The sequence below is a fragment of the Geospiza fortis genome, unplaced genomic scaffold (genome assembly GCF_000277835.1).
Source record: "Geospiza fortis unplaced genomic scaffold, GeoFor_1.0 scaffold777, whole genome shotgun sequence".
Lineage (NCBI taxonomy): Eukaryota > Metazoa > Chordata > Aves > Passeriformes > Thraupidae > Geospiza > Geospiza fortis.
The window spans coordinates 100,566-101,372 of NW_005054689.1; the positions used below are offsets into that span (position 1 = coordinate 100,566).

General features: G+C 46.0%; 1 protein-coding gene across 1 annotated transcript in view; it reads right to left on the reverse strand.

Moving 5' to 3' along the window:
• SLC23A2 (solute carrier family 23 member 2) overlaps positions 1 to 807 on the reverse strand; it is a 35,440-nt gene that overhangs the window by 12,321 nt on the left and 22,312 nt on the right. The window contains exon 11 of the mRNA XM_014311215.2: positions 242 to 426. Coding sequence (XP_014166690.1) covers positions 242 to 426 — 185 coding nt within the window. The remainder of the gene's footprint in view (positions 1 to 241; positions 427 to 807) is intronic.

Sequence of the window (807 nt, forward strand, 5' to 3'; positions counted from 1 at the left end):
GAGCAGAAATTTCTACACAGTTTGCAGTGTTTATGCCTCAACTCAAACCACCCCAGAGCCCTGGAATGCTGCCTGGGTTTTCCAAGAGATGGTTTATGCAGCAGTATCTGCTTTATGGGGATTCTAACTGCCTTTGACTCTGAATAAAAGGATTTTTTGAGGTTCCGATGAACAGTAATGCATTTCTCACAGACAAGAGCTGGTACAGACACTCAGAATGATCTGGGAAGTTTGTGTGCACAGGAATGGAGCAGAATGGGCTCCTGGAAGAGGATTATGAACACAAGGAACCCCTGAGGGCTCAGAGCAAAGCACTTCACCTTTGTGATGCCCAGGACCCCAATGTTGGGGCTGGAGGAGGTGGATCCATTCCCTGTCCCAAACACTCCGTCCAGAACACAGGAGAGCCCCTCGATGAAAATCCCCCTGGAAATCCCAAAGAGAACACAAGAGCCACGTTGGTACAGGCACCATTCACTGGGGGGCTCCTGAGTGCCACAGGGGCATTGCCCCACGTGGAATTACTGAAATTCATGGTTCAGGCTGCAACACACCTGGGAAACACACTGGAGTTCTGCCTCCTGAGTCTCAGATCCCCACACTCTTAAACTGAGGAAATTTATATTAAAAATTCAAATAAATCTTTAGAGCTGCTCTTTGTTTCTAAACTGCATTCCAGGTGAGTCTTAGATCCCCACATTCTTAAACTGAGGAAATTATATTAAAAATTCAGATAAAACTTTGGAGCTGCTCTGTTTCTAAACTGCATTCCAGGTGATTTTGACAATCCCAATTCCAGAACCAGTT